The sequence below is a fragment of the Camelus ferus genome, chromosome 6 (assembly GCF_009834535.1).
Source record: "Camelus ferus isolate YT-003-E chromosome 6, BCGSAC_Cfer_1.0, whole genome shotgun sequence".
NCBI classification, from domain to species: domain Eukaryota; kingdom Metazoa; phylum Chordata; class Mammalia; order Artiodactyla; family Camelidae; genus Camelus; species Camelus ferus.
The window spans coordinates 16,226,292-16,245,139 of record NC_045701.1 but is presented as its reverse complement, the minus strand read 5'-3'; the positions used below and the strand labels follow the sequence as shown (position 1 = coordinate 16,245,139).

At 34.9% G+C, this 18,848-nt stretch overlaps 1 protein-coding gene and 1 pseudogene across 1 annotated transcript in view; both read right to left on the bottom strand.

The window, feature by feature from the left end:
• Nucleotides 1–18,848, bottom strand: part of FAM227B (family with sequence similarity 227 member B) — a 195,667-nt gene that overhangs the window by 24,761 nt on the left and 152,058 nt on the right. Inside the window, exons 12-13 of the mRNA XM_032481224.1 lie at nucleotides 8,794–8,891; nucleotides 5,119–5,279 (exon numbers count right to left, since the gene is read on the bottom strand). Of these exons, the coding sequence (XP_032337115.1) occupies nucleotides 5,119–5,279; nucleotides 8,794–8,891 (259 nt within the window). The remainder of the gene's footprint in view (nucleotides 1–5,118; nucleotides 5,280–8,793; nucleotides 8,892–18,848) is intronic.
• Nucleotides 16,114–16,972, bottom strand: LOC102520079 (annotated as a pseudogene).

Here is an 18,848-nt window from a genome sequence, read left to right as displayed (position 1 = left end):
CAGAATCCCTAGCTGATTGATGAAAGGTATTTCTCTCCCAAAGGAAGTTAGCAAAGGCTAGAGGAGGTGATGGCTATTTCAAATGTGAAGACAGCAACAAAGAACATAAAAGTGAAGAACATAAAAATGAAGAAAACAGAACACCACCAATAGATGACGATAATACTCCAGTAACTGACCCCAAAGATACAGAGATCTCAATTTACCTGATAAAGAATTCAAAATAGCTATTTTGACAAAACTCATCAAACAAGAGAAAAAAGGCAACTCAGTGGAATCAGGAAAACCATACATGAACAAAATGAGTTTAACAAAGAGATAAAAATTATTAAAAAAGAATCAAACAGAAATTCTGGAGCTGAAAAGTACAATGAATGAAATGAAAAATTTGATAAGAGTCAATATAAGAAGAGGATATTACACTCCTGACAAATATGTACCCAATATAGGAGCCCCTAAATACATAAAACAAATACTAACAGACGTAAAGAGAGAAACCGATGGGAATACAATAATAGTAGTAGACTTTAATACCCCACTAACATCAATGGACAGATCTTCCAGACAGAAAATCAATAAGGAAACAGGGATCCTTACAACACAATAGAATAGTTAGACGTAATTGATGTTTTCAGGACGTGATGGCCAAAAAAACCAGAATACACATTCCTTTCAAGTGCACATGAAACATTCACTAGGATAGATGACATACTAGGACATAAGACAAGCCTCAACAAATTTAATAAGACAGAAATTATTTCAAGCATTTTTTCTGACCACAGTGGCATGAAACTAGAAATCAACCACAGAAATAAAAATGAGAAAAAAAAAAAAAAAACTGCATGGAGACTAAACAACATGCTGCTAAAAAACAAATGTGACACTGATGAAATCAAAGAAAAAATTAAAAAACACCTTGAGACAAATGACAGTGAAAACACAACCATATGGAATCTAATGAATGCAGTAAAAGCAATCCTAAGAGGAAATTTCATAGTGATGCAGGCCTTTAAAATACAAGAAAAATCTCAAATAAACAACCTAGCCTACCACCTAAAAGAATGAGAAAAAGAACAAACCAAACCTACAGTCAGCAGAAGGAAAAAAAAGTAATAAAGATTGGAGAGGAAATAAATAGAGATTTAAAAAAAAAGAAAAAAATCAATAAAACCAAGAGCTGGTTCTTTGAAAGGGCAAACAAATCAGCAAACCTCTGGCCAAGCTCACCAAGAATAAAAGAGAGAGGAATTAAATAAAAAAAATGAGAAATGAAAGAGGGGAAACTACAACTGATACCACAGAAATACAAAAAAAAAAAAAAAAGAGAGAGAGAGAGAGTATACTATGAACAATCACAGGCCAACATACTGGACAACCTAGAAGAAATGGACACGTTTCTAGAAACATAGCCCACCAAAACTGAATCAAGCAGAAATAGATAATTTGAACAGACCGATCACCAGGAGTGAAATAGACACTGTAATAATAATAATAACAACAATAACAATAACAACAACAACAATAATAATACCACCTCTCTGCAAACAAACGTCCAGGACCAGATGGCTTCACTGGGGAATTCTATCAAACATATGAAGAAGAACAAGTACCAATCCTTCTAAAACTCCTCCAAAAGATTAAAGAGAAGGGATCACTCCCAAAGTCATTCTATGAAGTCACCATTACTCTGATACCAAAACCAGACAAAGACACTACCAAAAAAGAAAATTACAGGACACTATCTTTTATGGACATAGATACAAAAATTTTCAACAAAATGTTAGCAAACGGAATCCAACAACACATAAAAAAGATCATACACCATGATGAAGCTGGGTTTATCCCAGGATTACAAGAATGGTTCAATGTATGCAAATCAATTAATGTGATATACCATATCAGCAAAAGAAAGGACAAAAACTGCATGATCATCTCAACAGATGCAGAAAAAGCATTTGATATAATCCAACATCTAATCATGATAAACACCTTTGCATATTTTAACATAACAAAAGCTATTTGTGACAAACCCACAGCCAGCATAACACTCAATGGTGAAAAGCTGAAAGCCTTCCTGCTAAAATCTGGAACGAGACAAGGACGCCCACTCGCCCCACTTCTATTCAACATAGTAGTGGAAGTCCTAGTCACAGCAGTCAGACAAGAGAAAGAAATGAAAGGGATCCAAATTGGAAGCGAAGAGGTAAAATTGTCATTATATGCAGATGACATGATACTATATATAGAAAATCGCAGAGGTGCTACACAAAAACTACCAGAGCTGATAAATGAATTCAGCAAGGCAGCATTTCTTTACACTAACAATGAAATATCAGAAAATGAAAGTAAAAAAAAAAAATCCCTTTTAAAATCACATCAAAAAATAAATAAAGGACTTAGGAATAAACCTGACCAAGGAAGTGAAAGACTTACATGCTGAGAACTATAAAACATTGATATAGGAAATTAAAGATGATTTAAAGAAATGGAAAGAAATCCCATTATCTTGGATTGGAAGAATTAATACTGTTAAAATGACTGTATTACCCAAAGCAATCTATAAAGTGATCCCTATAAAAATACCCATGACATTTTTTACAGAACTAGAACACATAAACCTAAAGTTTATATGGAATCACTAAAGACCCAGAATTGCCATAGCAGACATGAGGGAAAAGAACAAAGCTGGAGGCATAACCCTCCCAGACTTCAGACAATACTACAAAACTACAGTAATCAAAACAGCATGGCTTTGGCAAAAAAAGAGACATGTGGTTTGAGGGAACAGAATAGAGACCCCAGAAATAAATCCACAAACCCAAGGTCAATTAATCTTAGACAAAGGAGGCAAGAATATACAATGGAGAAAAGACAGTCTCTTTGGCAAGTGATGCTGGGAAAGTTTGGACAGCTGCGTATAAATTAATGAATTTAGAGCACTCCCTGACACCATATACAAAAATAAACATAAAATGGCTTGAAGACTTAAACATAAGACAGGACACCATAAATCTCTCAGAAGAGAACATAGGGAAAACATTATCTGACAAAATTCATAGCAATGTTTTCCTGGGTCAGCCTCCCAAGGCAATATAAATAAAAGCAAAAATGAACAAATGGGACCTAATCAAATGTACAAGCTTTTGCACAGCAAAGGAAACCATAAAACAAAATGAAAAGACAATCTATGGATTAGGAGAAAATAATTGCAAATGATGTGACTGACAAGGACTTAATTACCAGAATATATAAACAGCTCATAGAACTCAATAACAAAAAATAAACAACCCAATCAAAAAATGGGCAGAAGACCTAAATAGACATCTTTCCAAAGAAGACATACAGATGGCCAACAGGCACATGAAAAGATGCTCAATATTGTTAATTATCAGAGAAATGCAAATCAAAACTTCTAAACTTTTAAAAATGTTGTATTTAAGCACTTGTTTAAAGCACCCAGTGCTGATGGGAATCCTTGCATCATTATTTAAGTTACAAGTTTCAGAAGATTGATTTAGCCTTGTAGTTTTTGCCTCTCCTTGTGTTCCAGAGCCATTCAAGTTAATTCCACATGCTTGGGGTCAGTGAATCTCTGGAGTTTGTCTTGACTGAAATATGGGAGAAGTAACCTGGGAGGAATCCTGAGAATCTGCGAGAGCAGTGGTTTCCACGCCTTTTGGATCGTGGATCCCATGAGTAAACGCGATTGTGAGCACACTCCCACACAGGTACAATTTTAAATTTATAAATTATAACCTATATTACTATATTATACATATTATAAAAGATATGTAGTCTACAAATAGAAAACAGTGAGATAAGATAAAATACTTTAAAAAGAAAATTTAACACTACATTTATTAATGGTACACCATACCTTTTATCCTCAAATTGTAGAGAACTGATGTCTAGACAGTTGGTTTATAAATGGTTTGTGAATTAAACTGACTTCGCACTATCATTTGCTAATATTGAAAAGTATAACAAACATTTAGGGCTAGATCCATTGTTTATAATAATGATATATATCCATATTTCAATTAGTCTTTTTGAAAAATTTTACTTTCTTTTGTTGGCCTACATATTGGCAGAATTGATTGGATCACCATTAATTTTGTAGTTTGGCTGAAAAGGAGCTCCTTCATGGAGCAGAAAAAATATTCTGCCTTCTTAAAAATTTTATTCTTGCATTCTAAGTATTATCATCAATCCGAAGCTTCTTTTCAGGAGCCTTTTGAAGCTATTGGTCCACTAGTGAGTGTTAATTTAGTTAAACTAGATGATATAATCTGTAAGTCTGCTTAACCACCCATGCAAAACAGCAACATGTCGTGATACTCAGAAAACAACACAAGAGCAAAGATGCCGTCATGACCCCTCAACACAGTAGAGTGCAGACTGAAGCATCAACTGAGTGACGGTACTTGTCTGCCAAGTATTAGTAAAGCACAACTTCTTTCTTATTTTTAAAGACAGAAACAGATAAAAATGAGAATCCCGATGTATGTATTTTCCACCCAGAGCTGTGTACACTCGGGTTTGGAGACCACTGTACCAGATCTCTCTGGGGTTCATCCAAGTTCCCAGTAAGACCCGGGCCAGGATGGGTTATGCAGAAGGGACACAAGAACATAAACAGACAGCCCTGCTGCAACCAAAGAACTCTAATTTCATTTTTAGTATATTTTACACATTAAGCTTTATGGTACATTTTATTAGAACAAAGGACTACACAGCTAAGGCATGTTTGAAACTTTTCTGGAGAATCCTAGAGGTCCACGACCCACAGTTCTGACAAACGTTTGAAACTGAACACTCAACAGTAAAGTTGCAAAGACAGTCTTTTACTAAAGAGCTAAATATACCAGTTTTTCCCCCAAGATCATGGGTTTTACGTTTGTTTTATTTTTCTTACATGCAAAATCACAGCCTTAGATCTAAGAGAGAAAATACTTCTGGCTAAACATGCTACAAAAGTTCTGAATGTAATTAAATGCTAAATAAAGCACTGGTTATAAAATACTTTACATTTTTTTCTTAATTGAGACATTAAAAAAGTTAAAAGTTTTAAACATTTTAGAAACAGATCATATTAAAACAAAGCTTAAAAAAGGATATGGTTCTTTCAATATTTCAGTGAATTTAATCTTTATTTGTCTAGAGGTTTTGGAAATACCAGTTAGCTCATGCATCTGAAGATAATATAAAATCAGTGGACTCTGACCTCCAAAATTGAAGAGAACACGATTAAACTCTGGACCACTACTGCTATAATGGGACTGCAAGGGGAAGAAAACAAAATCAAGTCAATTATTACTTTTGTGTATTTTTAAATAACTGTAAATAAAATATAACTGCATTATAAGTTCAATTACTATCTGCTATATTAAAATAAAGGGAAATTCTACAAAGCATCTTCTTAATGAAAGGAATTTACTAAAGTCTGAGACTGAGTATGTGCACTAAGGCTCTGCTAGCCTTTTTATTTATCAGCAAGCTTAAAGACAGGCCAGCAGAGAGTATTAGAAAGGGAAAAGAATGAGTGGAGTCCCAGAAAAGGGGGAAGGAAAAATATGAAGAAATAATGACTGAAGCTTTCCCAGTTTTATGAAAAATACATCCAAGAAGCTTAACTCCAAGTAGGATAAATTCACATCAAGACACACGTTAGTCAAAGTGTTCAAAGACAAAGACAAAAAGAAAAATCTCAAAAGCCACAAGAGAAAAACAACGTATACAAGAACCCCAATAAGAGTAGCAGGGGATGTCTCATCAGAACAAAGGAGGCCAGAAGGCCATCAAAGTCCTGATGAGAGTAACTGTTGACCACAAATCCGTGTCAAGGAAACAACCACCATAAATGTAATGACTCCAATATTCTGCTACTGATTTCTTGTGGGAAGCAAGGTGAGTATAGCCACCACTCATCTGCTGTCTTTTCTCAATTTCTGTAATGCCTAGGTAAGAGATTTATTGTTGATTCCACTTCCTGTGGGGAAATAAGATGTTATTCTCATTTATATTTACTGATACCTAAAGTTATCTTGTGTTTCTTTTGCTTCTGGTCACTTTTTCATTGTATTCATTCATAGATGCTCCAGAATTATTTCAAATAGTGGGACTATTGTAATCAGAAGCAGTTCTTTGATGGTGAAAACTTAATGTAAGTATCAGATGCGTTTTCAATGATGTAAATCATTTACTTCATCTTAGTCTTCCATAACAAATTCACATCAGGTTACATCCAGCCTGATCTTAAAAACTCCATGCAAAACCAGACCAAGCCCCATCTAGTTTAAAAGTTAAATCCTGCCTGTCTAGAAAGATGTTTTATGACCATCTTCCTGGCTTCAGTCTTGGGTATTATAAGATAGGAACTCTATCTTACTGAAGTTTTAGAAATAGACATTTTTTAATTTTTCTGCGGTTATCAGTTTTTAAACTGGAAAAGTATATAGCTCCTTCTTCCTTTACAAGTATCTCTGATTTTTTTAAAGGATAGTTGAATCAGGGAAGAGTGGAAGTGGGTATTAAATGTAACTCCAGTGTTTTGTGGAACCTTAGCCACTTTCTTGGATACTTTAAGTTCTCAAGTTGTCCAGAGTACTCTCGGTAAAGACATTCCAAATAGCCAAAATGATTAATAGAAGCCCCATTGCTTCCAATTACTCCACAGAAGACAATGGCAGGAAACTGTCAGAGAACTTTTAAGATTCCACAAAACAAGATTTTTATAATCAAAAGGCAACTTAGTACTAAATTTGAAGAACCAAGTAGTCCTAAAAACTTTGGAAGGGTCATAAGGGATGAACAAGAAAGTCCAAGAGATGGTTTCAGTTTTTCTGTTAGTTTATTAAAGGATAACTGCTGACAATGACTAGAAAGCTAACCTTTGATTTTTGAGGTTTGAATGTGCGTCCTGTCAATGCTCTCACAGGCATTGGGAACCCATAAGCACTCATTCTGTCCAGCGTTTGGACAATGCTAGTGCTTAGAAAATTTTCCTTTACATTGAAGTGAAATATGTCTCCCTACAGCTTTCACTTATTGTAAGTGTTACTTTTTGGTATCTGTCGGTAAAAAAAACTTTTTTGAGCCACAAAGAAAAAATCAAATCCTGTTTTCCAACAGTAGTTCTCTACATATTTGAAAAGTTATTATGGCCTCCAGCATCTTTTCCAGTGGAAATGCCTTTAAATAGTTTGGCCATTGCTCAAACATTATGGTTTCAGAGTGCTTCATCATTCCAATTATTTTCTGTTAAATATGCTTCTGTTTGTCTACACCCTTTTACAATGCAGGGCTCCAAAAGGAACATTATACATAGTCATTGTCTGATCAGCACAGAGTAGCTCCCATACATTTAAAATGGCCCATGAATATAGAAGATTTTGGAGTCAACAGCATTCTACTATTGACAAATACAGAGCTTACTGTTAAAAATGATTCCCAAATCTTTTTAAATGCCTCTGATCCAAGGCTTTACTATCCTATACTTATGCAGTTACAATTTTGGACATTTATAGTTTTTCAGCAGTAATAGTTTATCTTCTAAGACCAGGACTGTTACTCTAGCCTGTTGTAAACTTTTGGTCACCCAATGTATCCATAATTATTCCAAGTTTTATGACTTCTACATAGATAATAAAAATGGCAACCACATTTTTATGCAAGTTGTTGATAAAACAGTGCACATGAGGCAAGGCCAATGATGCAGCAGTGTGGTGCACTACCAAAGACATACCCTGCAGTCTGCTTTCTATGTTTTAACAGTGTCACCTGAAAAAGGTTATTCAGTCAGTTACAAAACCATCTGTCTACATCGCTTCAACTAGTAAGCAAAGTATAAAAGACCATTTTGAGTGCTTGCTGAAGCTCAGATCTGCAATTTCTATGACACATCCCTGATTTCTAAATCTAGCAATCTTGCCCTCTTCCTCCACTCACACCCACTCTCCTTCCCCCACCCCCTACAGCCAAGATGATATATTATCATCTACCCCAAACTGAATCCTAGAGGTCTCTAGTCTAAGTACTTACAAAACATCCTTGGCAGCACTGTGAAGGCTGGAAGAGATTCCATATACCTGGATTATTAAACACCAGGAAATATATGAATACTGACTTTCAGAAAGTGGCTTTTGTATAGGCGTAAGTTAAAATTTAAAATAATGGTCAGACTTGACTAGATAGTTCAGACAATGTTTCAGCAATAAAAACTACAACAGACTGAAAGTCTAACTGTCTAACAATCTAAGAGATCAAATTCAGAAGTTGAAGACAACAGCCTCATCAAATCTTGGCTAAAGCGACACAAGGTAGCAAGTCCCTAGGATCTCTGTTTGGGAGGTACCTTCAGGAATGTGGAGAAACTAAGCATTCAAGACTGAAGAGTAAAGTATCTACCTGTGGTCAGTTACTCCAGGACCATGGTTTAAGAGGCAGGGACAGATCACTCACTGCTGAAGAGTCCTTTGAAATTTTCCCTGCAAGTCTGACTGATGCTTACTGAGATCAGGGCCGTGTTTGTACATCAACCCAAGGAGAAGCAGTGCCAGAAGTATGAGAAAAAGATAAATGCTGTTCTTTCTCCTTAGAGATGAGGATAGTTTCAGAAATATGACTTTTTCATATTAAGATAAACCTTTCCAACAAATCTCTTCTGATCATTAAATTTTTTCTAAAATATATATCAAGAATGTAAAAACCAACATTGTCCATGTGAGATTGTTCACTTAATTATATTGGAAATTAAAGAAATAAGAATATTTTTATAATTATTATACTCCAAACCTTTGTTGGTAGTCTTGATAATCTTGATTCTTCCTTAGATGTTAACACTGTATATGCTTTTTGGTTCTTTAAAACTTTTGTCATATTGAAGTCTATAGCTAAAACAGAAAATGAAATATTTCTTTAAATTCTGTTTCTTTTCCTTCACAAAAGGCATGATATACCTCCTTTTTCCTAGCAGTGCACCCTAAACATGGAGAGAGGTAAAGATGTATGAAAAGTTAGGATATTGTTATAGCTTGTCCCCATCAGAGGACTATTCAATCTCATTTTTACTTAATAGAATTTATGAAATTCATTCACTTATGCTATCTCGTCATCCTCACAAACCATTCTGTAAGTAACATTTCCTACAACTTAGAGATGAGAAAACTAAAGTGCAGGAAACTCTGTGACTTTTTTCAAGAGTAAGTCTTGGTCTACCATTTATTAAGAGTAGAGGGAGAGGATGCAGACCTAGGTTTTTGCTTTTAAGTCCAGACCTCCTTCCATGACCCTCTAGTTAATTATACAATAGGAGGCTTGGGTCTCTGCATGTTATAGCCCACCTTTCCACCTACTGACAACACACTCAGATAAGGAAAGACTTGGTAATTTTTCCCTCGATCAGCATAAATATGCATAAGGGTACCCAGGGAACCTTATCTTTAAGGAGAACAACATGATTTAATTAGCTATGTCAATCAGCCTAAAAACACAAGCTAGTTATTAAGGACACAAAGCAGAGCAAACAGGTGATTTGAGAAGTCTGTTCCAGGTTCTGGCACTGATAACTGATACCAGTTACCAGATAAATGAAGCAGATCTGGAGACTGTGATGTTGATGACAAAGAGTTGAAGAAAGTCACTTGGATTGATTTTTGACATTACACATGAAAAAATATCAGATATTAACTTGAAATACTAGAGACAAGGAGGCATTTATCTCCAGCACAGATTAAAGAATTGCTTAGCAAGAAACCTGTATTTTAAAATTTTGAGTGGAACCAAAGTTAGATTACTTTGGGAGTTAGAATAGGCAAGAAAGGTAATGAACATTAAAATTTCTCTTCTTTAAAAACTTGCTTAAAAGCATACAGTCTATTATGGAGGGGAATCTGTCAATACCTACCAGAAATACAGACATATTTCCTCTTTGACTCAGCAATCCTTCTCCCAAAAATACATGCTATACAAGCTTTCAAATAAGTATAAAAAAACATATGAACAAGTTTATGGCATAATTTGTAAAATTTTAAGATTTTAAACAATCCCTGTATTTATCAGTCAGGAACTGGTTGAAAAAACTAAGGCACTCATAATTGACGCTATACGATGAGCTGTAAAGAGAGATGAGCAAGATCTCCATACTCATGTGAAGATATCCATAGGTCGTATCATTACGTGACGAGAGCAAGCTGAACAGTGTATAGAGCATATTGCTTGACTGAATGTATACAGTAAGCTATGTTCAATGTAAAAGGGACAGAAGAAAAATATCTGTTATATTTGCCTTCATTGGTATAAAGAAACACTGGAAAGTTAAACAAGAAAGGAATAAAAATACTCTCTTTGGGAAGAATAATTGAAAAAAGAAAACTTGCTCAATTTTGAATCATTCTTAAATATATAGTTAGGTGATATTACTTAATTTCTTGTCTCTTAGAACAGATATGGTATTAATAACAAAAAGACCTCTACTTCATGTCTACCATACCCACAATAAAAGCCTCAGATTACTTGACCTTTGTGGTAGAACTACTGTCAGCAGATTAATATCAGGCCAAGATTCTAAGCTCAGAGTAATGGCAATAGACACACACAAAAAAACAAGAGACTAGTGAAAACACAAAGCAAAGAAAGCAAAGAAATTTTAGAAGTACAAGAGTCAAGGAAAAAAATTGCAAAAGAAACCTACATAAAAGAAAAACCCCACTCAGATATGGTAAGAGTAGTAAGTAATCTTAAAATCACTGTATTTATTAGCTTTTTTTCTCCTATGTTCCTCTAATCTGTTGATTTATTTTGGGTAAAAATATTAATGTTTTCCCTCATTAGAGTTTTTATATCTCTTCTGTTCTCAGCATCTCTGAACACTTGGGAAGATCACCTGAAACACCAAAATCGACTTTATTTGATAAAACTATAAGAAAGTATGTCTCAGTTGTTTTTACTAAGTCCTCAGAAATTTCAGGAGTGAGAAACTATTCCAGTCTTACTCCACCTATACTGGGAAATTTTCATTTTCATAATTACCCCCTTTTTATTTCCGGGATATTATACACCTTAAAAGGGAGACACTTACGCAACTAAGTATAGTTATTTTTAGCCACTTCCGTAGTTTTTATTCTAATAGTTTTTCTGAGACGTAAATAACTCATATCTCAGAGAAATTAAAGTTTATGCAGGCCTTATATAATACTATATATAAATAAACTACAGAAAACAGAAAAATGTTACTCAGAGATCTACTTTAGAATATAACTAACAAATTAAAACTACACTCAGAAAGAGACTTTCATCCAGCACTAAAATGTAAGGGGAAACAAAGGAAAGAGTAAAACACAAGTAGTCATTACATAAAATGAATGTGATTTGAGCAAATAAGAAAATACAAACGCAATTTTGTTTTTAGTAGTATAGGAAAATGGTAACATTATTTCAGAGGAAGTATTGCATGCTCATGAGTATCTGCTCGCTGTCTTATTGTGTATATTTTCTTATCATGCCTCCCAGATTTTTTTAGATCCTTATACACATACTTCCCCAAGTCCCTTCAGTCTCGCCATCTGCAGACCCTGTCATTGGTTTGTGTAAATGTTAGACCTCAAACAACTTACATCTATCTACAAAGCAATATAGAGAACCAACCTCCCACCTTTCTGTATGCAATTCATGTTTTAAATTGGCAAACTGAAGCATTCGGGATGTCTTTACAATGCTCTAAAATAAAATAAAATTTCTTATCCTAGTAATGTTATGTTAACATAATACATGTAATTGTGACTAGCCTCCCAGAGAGGTAATAGAGTTCAAGTGCTTATAGATGCACTTTGTTAACAAAGAAGTGCTATGTACAGGTAAGGGATCACTAGCATCCTTGGGTCACACCAACTGTGAAATAAATTTAGCGTGCCCAAGAACGTGAAGATTTTATGTATAACAGTGATTCATATTATATTTGGTTCCCAAGGAAAATACCATATTATTACTTTATTTTGATATTTTTAGGAGTTTACGTCTTTCTACTACTTTTTATTATAAATTATATCTATCTAAATCATTGCTCACACAAATTACAGATGCAAGACACAAGTGACTAGCTTTTAAAGTATTTCCATGGCTTTTGTATAAAAAGGTAAGTGGCAAATATCTGAAATGAAAAGGTGGTATAATTACGAACTAAAATTCTGTGGCACCAAACATTGCAAACGCAACGTAAAACAGAATAGCTTTTAAGCTTGATTTGATCAAAGGTATTATTGAAGGAAACTGGACCCATTTAAAATCCTTCCTGTAGGATGGAAAACATTAAAAAAAATCAACCACTAAATGGGCTCTAAAGCAAAAATTGGAACATACTAATCCGGCAAATTATTTCCCCCATCATCTGTAAACGTATCTACCTAAGAACTTTTAAAAGATACAAAAATTAAGACCAATTTTATTGCAGTGTAGTACAAATTATGCTTGTCAAAAATCATAAAATAGAAAGGAACTGAGATCATCTTTATTTTATAACCAAGCCTTGACAGTCTTGACTGGTGTCATAAAAATTCTTTACATTGTTTGAATTAGTGACTATATGAACTTATTATTGATATGTTGTATGTTGAAACCATGTTCCCACCATTCCGAATCTAAAAATGTCCTATACAAGAGAAGAAGGGCAGGGCACTGGCTCTTGTGGCTGCTGCCCAGAAGACACATCCCTTGATAGACTGGCTCTCATAGCCAGTGGGGCTTGTGTTCATGGGTTCAGTGGGACAATAGCAAACAAAGAAATAGTTCTTAACTGGCTAACATCTCAGGGCTCAGTGCAGAAGGAGAAGACAGAAAACCCTATCTCCCAGTTGTCCACTGAAAGAGATATATTTGCATACTTTCAAAGCTGCTGCCTGAGGGTCTGGCTTCCAAAAAGCCTAAATCTAGGTGCTGACTGAGATCCTTTCCTTTGGGACACTGACAGTGCTTGTCACACTCTTAACTATTGGGAGCCACTAAGAACAAAGCAGGCTACTTGGACAACCACAAAGGTTTTAGAGACAGACAAGAGCTAGGGCCAAGTTGAAGGATAAGGTTCATCTCCTACAAGAGGCAACTCCTTCAAGACTGGGAGAGGGGGCTGTTTTATCTAATGCACAGTAACCAACACCGAGAGTGAAGGAAAATGAAGAAACAGAGGAACATGTTCCAAATAAACGAACAAGATAAAGCTTCAGAAAAAAATACCTTGCAGAAACAGATACATTAAGAAATGAGAAAAATCTAAAATCAACAACTTAACTTTACATTTCAAGAAACTAGAAAAAGAACAGACTAAGCCCAAAGTTAGTAGAAGGAAGGGGATAAAGGTCAAAGTGTAAATAAAGAAAATAGAGACTAAAAAGACAATAAAAAAGATCAATGAAACTGAGAGCTTTATTTTGAAAAGATAAACAAAATTGACTAAGAAAAACATAGAGAGGACTTAAATTAAGTCAGAAATGAAAAAGATGTTATAGTTGATACCACAGAAATACACAGGGTCATAAGACACTACTATAAACAACAAATGCCAACAAATTGGATAACCTAAAAGAAATGGATAATTTCCTAAAAACCTGCAACTACCAAGACTGAATTAAGAAGAAACAGATAGCCTGAATAGACCAAGAACAAATAAGAAAATTGAAGTGGTAATAAAAATTCTCCCAGCAAAAGAAAGCACAGGGCCAGATGATGTCATGGCTGAATTCTATCAAACATTCAATGACATATTAATACCAATCCTTTTGAAACTCTTCCAAAATGTAGAAGCAGAGGGAATACTTCCAAACTCGTTTTATGAGGCCAGCATTACCCTGATACCAAAGCCAGACAAAGACACCAGAAGAAAAAACTATAAGCCAATATCTCTGTTGAACACAGATGCAAAATTCCTCAGTAAAATACTAGCAAAGAAAATTCAGCAACATATCAAAAAGATTATACACCATGACCAAGTGAGATCCATCCCTGTGATTTTAAGCTGGTTTATTTCAAGCAAGTCAATTAGTGTGATATACCACATGAGCAGAATTAAAGATAAAACCACATGATCATCTCAATAGATGCTGATGAAGTATTTGACAAAGTCCAACATTTATTCATGATAAAAACTCTAAAAAAAATAGGTATAGAAGGAAATTTCCTGAACATAATAAAGGTGGTTTAGGTTTTAGATCCAAGATTTAAAAAATTAGATAATAATACATATTGAAGTGTTAATATTTTTCTTAAATCTTCCTTAATTTTCTTGCTGTGTTTTTTATACATTCTCTATAGTTACTTGGACAGGATTTTTTTAATTTAATGGAACATTCCTTTATTGGGACAATAGTTTGCAAGTATCATTCTATAAATATTATTCTATTTTTCAGACCATGGCTCTTGTTTTTATTAGAAAAATATCACAGCTACACTCATGGTGAATGTTCCACCAGTGGCAGAAAATTTCGAGACCTTGATCTTCCGCTAAAAACTGCTCTGAAAGCATTTGAGCCATCTCTGCAGGTACATCCCAAGAGAGATCTACTCAGAGTTTGGCAGACTTCTCATCCAGGCCAGGTCTTCTCTCCTTTTCACTAGAAGAGTGGATCTAATGCCCACTTGATCAGTAGTTCAAAGCACATACACGTGAACTTAACTTGCATTCCTGAGGCAGAGTAGCGTATGAGTTAAGCGTAGAGGCCTTCAAGTCACATAGAGCCTGTGTCTAACTTGGACACAGATTTAAATGCCAGCCCTGCCATCTGCAGACTAAGTAACTTTGGGCAAATTAAATTCTTTGAGCTTCAGTTTTTTCAGATATAATTTGGAGATAAGAGTAATGATTAACTTATAAACTTGTTAACTGGATAAAAATGAGATCATATATGCAGATCACAGAATTCTGTAAAGATTATATAAATGTCAGAAAATACCGTTACTACTATTATTTCTTAAGGAGCGTAAGTTCAAATGCACTATTACTTCACACTTACAAGAGCTTTGTTGAGAGAAAATACTGAAAATATTCAGGAGTGGTTGAGTCTTATCTATTCCTTTAGAAAATCTGAGACGTATTCTCGAGATAGATCAGCAAAGCACTATGTATCAGAACTGAGTTTTTTGGCTACTTGTACATCCATTTTTTTACCAGATTGTACTTTGTCTTTATGCCTTTGTTACAGCCTTGAATCTAGCTGTATTTACTATATTAACATAGTTCACTACATTACACAGCTTTCCTACAGAGAGCGTATTAATCAATTGAGCTGTTCAGAAGTATTCACCATTTTATCCTCCCAAGGCACATGGTAGGACTCAACATCTACTCTCTTTGAAGATAAGTACAGCATTGCAGTTTGCTCTGGGCAATGAAATAATGAAATAATGAACTTGATTACAACTATATATGTAATTTCCAGTGACCCACTTTCCACTTAAGTCTAACTTCCTCATTTGTAAAAGTGAGGTCTTTAAAACATTTTTTGAATATTTAAAAACAAGATATTTATTATTAGATTTTGAAGCTTCAATATGGATATGATTTCTAATAGGGTTTTACAAATACTGAAAATTGTTTCCAGACCTTCTATCTTCTTTTAAGGCTCTTTGGAGATTCATAAGAACTCCACTTGATTTGATGATTTGATGATTGCAGTTTCCATCCAAGGAGGTAGAAAATTCAGTGACTTCTCAAAAATGAAAATTAACATTAAATTACAAGTCTTGATTATTCTTATTTACTTTAAAAATGCTTAAGAGAGTTTTAAAAAGACATAGAAAACATTTTTGTATTTAAATAAGCGTTTTCAAACAAAGTAACACGATGAAGCAGTGTGACAGGTTTCCCTCTGTCATTTGGCAAACTGGATTAGAAGGCAATCTCTAGAATTCCAGACGTGTTGTGGAAATATGATCATTTTACTTTACAGTCAGGCTAAACTGCATTCAACTAGGAGTCAAGGGATCTAGGTTCTAGCTGCCATTTTGCACCATGTGATCCTAAATACTCTCAACTTCTGGGTATCAGAAGCCCCATCACAAAATGAAAGGGACTGAATCAGGTCATCCTGAATATTCTTTTCAGCTCTGTTACTTTGTAATGCCATGAAATCAGAGCAACATGTTCCCAGCTGTTTGGGACCAAGGATTTTAGAACTTCGATTCATAGTACTTTTAATCCTCCTACTTCTTTTTTGAGTCCTATTCTTATTATATATATTTTCAACATTCTGTGTATTTATATATATTTTATTTTTTATTTTTCAAATTGTAGTATAGCTGATTTGTAGTGTCAGGTGTACAGCAATCTATATTTTCCTTTTTAACAGCCTCTTCATCATTAGCAATAACAAAGTTTCTCAAGGACATATTTTTCATTTCTTGCTTTTATTTATTTATTTATTTATGACTTGTTTTTCAGTTTCTCCAAGATCTCTTCTGGAGTTGTGGAGGCCAAAAGCTTCACTACTTTTTCACAAGATCTACCACCCTTATCCAAAACCACACCACTTTTCCTGAGTTCTAAGATCTTGGAAAGATACAGGTGGAGCTCAGCCTCTTCTTCCAACCGAGGTGCTACAATAGCTACACTTACAGCCTCAATTGTCAAATCTGTCACAGCATTTTGTTTGGAACCAGGTGTGGCATGGATGGCTATGGTGACACAACCTTTAGGATCAACTGCCACAGGACACCTAAGGGAGGAAGGAATCTCTCAATTTCCTTGCTCTGGTCTTTACCTTTGTTCATCGCACCAGCTTTCTCACGCATCTAAGCGCCCTAAGGGAGCTGGGCGCCCCGAGCACCAGGTCCTTCCCTGAGCTGCCTCACCTATCGCCGAACTGCAGCATCCTCGCCAAAGAGTTTAAAACATTTTTAAAATTTGCTCACATTATGTTCCCCATTTTAAATTACATGAATTAAATCATAAGAGAATAGATTAAATTAACCTAATTCTATACAGTGGGGAAAAAACCTACAAATGTGATTTCTTGAACCTAAATCTGCTATTTACCATTTATTCATGCATTGCTTCAAGAAATATTTCTTGTAGACTATGTGAAAAACACTACAAGTTTCAACAGAAGTACAGAACACAGTTGCTGGCTTCAGTAACCAATTGTAATCAAATAGGTTGACAAAACATATGCAGGTAATACTTGTAGAAAATCCAACATCTGTTGCAAAATTAGCACAAGATAAAGAGGAAAACAGACTGTATCAGAAATAAAACTTTAAGGATGAAATAGATTGTTTGGGGGAAGGTCATCAGAGAAGGCTCACTTAAAAACTGATCAGATTTACAGGAGTTCAGACAGAGAAAAAGAATTCAGGTCAATGGAGTGTACACAGGGATGAGGGTGGGTAACAAGGCATTTGGGCAGGACCTTGAGAAGATCACTCTGGTTGCAGGAAAGGGTTACTTCAGGGAATGTCTAAGAATAGAAGAAGAAAAAAAGCAAAGGGTATTAAGATGGGGTGGTTATCCTAGTGTAATAATTTTACTATGTGTCTGTCAGGAAATAAAACATGGAACTCAAATCTTTGAGGATGATTGAAATAATTGGTGGGTAATGATGATTTCATTTAATACTATAGTTGCTTAACAAATGATGTGAGTGATGTGGTTTTACCCTTTAAGTCACAAAGTTGTTAATGAGCCTAATTGTTTCAAATTATCATAAATTTCATAAGTGAAACAGAAACAGACCAACCCTCTGATGATGAAAATGATGGGGAAGAGAGGATCCAAGGAATGCAGTTACCTGTTACTATAGAAGGAGTAAAGCAGAGTATTGTTAATTAAAGAATTCAAAACACTGAACTAATAAAATCAAAGTGGTAAAGAGTTCACACTTCAGTGAGGTCAGTGTTATGTATGACTTACATGAAATACATGTATTTCTTTCAAAACGTGGGTGGAGAAGTCAAATATAGCAGGGAGAAAACTTTTGCAAGAGCTCTTTGTGTTTGCCTGTCAGCGTACATGTTAAATGAAGGGTGCTGCGGTTCACCCATACCACTTCCTCTTTGTTTGCAGCCATTGTGCTCTGATGGGAAAAACGCTAGAAGCCCTAGTGACGCTGTGTCAGTTCCCCACCCTTTCACCAAAATCTTTCCTTCAGAGTATTTATTGTAAGTTAGACTTCTGTCCTGAACAAAGGAATGAGCATTTTATTCTATTATTTAAAAACAAATTCGAGGCTCTCAAACCTCTTCCTTGGGTGGATTCTTAATATTCACCACTTATAATACGCCTGAAAATAAATTCATATTCCAAGATCAAATTTGCAAAATTTAGTTCTGCTTTTAATTAAACCAAATTTCTATGTGAATGAGAAATTAATAGTTAAAATGAATGATTAGAGTAAGAATTGGCTCTTGTAAGGATGGTAATCCCAGATTCTTTGATCTGGCTACCACTAAACTCCTACCCTGACTGCTGAGACTAACTGAATCCAAATTTAATCAAATCAGTCATCCCAAGAGAAGGGACACCATCAGAAGTTTTGACTTGTAAGACCACAGCACACTAACAGAATCTGTGGAAGGTCTGAATTAGTACCTTGGGAAGACCTACCACTCTTAGTAAAACTTTCTCAGGGAGAAAGACTGAGTGCTACTACAACATGGTCTAAGAATGGAGTTTTAAAATAACTGGTACCAATATTATAGTGAAAAGTGCATTGGAAAGAACAGAATGGCATAGATAGCAGTGTTCTTCAAACATGGAAGGAAATAAGCACCTGGGGACTCTTTTTAAAATGCAGTTTTTGACTGTGTTATTAGGTCTGGGGCCTAAGACCGTCACAAGTGTTGGTGATGCTACTGGTCCATGGAGTTGC